Here is a 604-nt window from a genome sequence, read left to right on the forward strand (position 1 = left end):
CCCCAAACAATACACTTCTCTACCACACCCTCAAACAAATCCACCTCCAACCCTTGCCCAGACGACCCTCACCTCAAGATCGGCCTTGGTGATGGACTCCTCCTCCAGACGGAAGGCCAGGTCATCCACCTCCCTCTGCTTGTCCTCCAGTTTGGTGAGAATGTCTTCCCGCTCCTTCTCCAGTAGGCGCACTCGTTCACCCAGGTCGTGCAGGCGCTCCTCCGACTCCACTTGTAGCTTCGATGAATGAGAAAAGAGAAATGACGATTAAGCAACATAAGAGTGGAGTTCATGGAAGGCACGGTTTATATCTGATACAATGAAAGTAAATTTGCAAATAAATAACAAAACCTAAAAGGGGTACTATCCCTGGTATTTGACAACAGAACACTGGCAGAAGACAGTAAAAAAACAATAAGAAAAAAGCTCACCTGATCAAGTTGCATTCGCATGTCCTGAGCTGCCCTGGTAGCCTCATCTGCCTGAGCAGCCATCCGTGCTACCTCTGCCCTCTCCAGATCACGCTCTCTCATCAGCTGATCAACATGTTGGGTTTTTTCTGCGAGCGCTTCCTGTTAATTGCATTAATGAGTAAATATTTCCA

The 604-nt window shown here is 47.7% G+C and overlaps 1 protein-coding gene across 1 annotated transcript in view; it reads right to left on the reverse strand.

The window, feature by feature from the left end:
• The window catches only part of LOC119586919 (CAP-Gly domain-containing linker protein 1-like), a gene marked incomplete in the record, with an annotated part of 175,677 nt that overhangs the window by 12,719 nt on the left and 162,354 nt on the right, over nt 1–604 (reverse strand). Inside the window, 2 exon segments of the mRNA XM_037935650.1 lie at nt 73–237; nt 432–572. Of these exon segments, the coding sequence (XP_037791578.1) occupies nt 73–237; nt 432–572 (306 nt within the window).

Source organism: Penaeus monodon, chromosome 22, assembly GCF_015228065.2.
Source record: "Penaeus monodon isolate SGIC_2016 chromosome 22, NSTDA_Pmon_1, whole genome shotgun sequence".
Lineage (NCBI taxonomy): Eukaryota > Metazoa > Arthropoda > Malacostraca > Decapoda > Penaeidae > Penaeus > Penaeus monodon.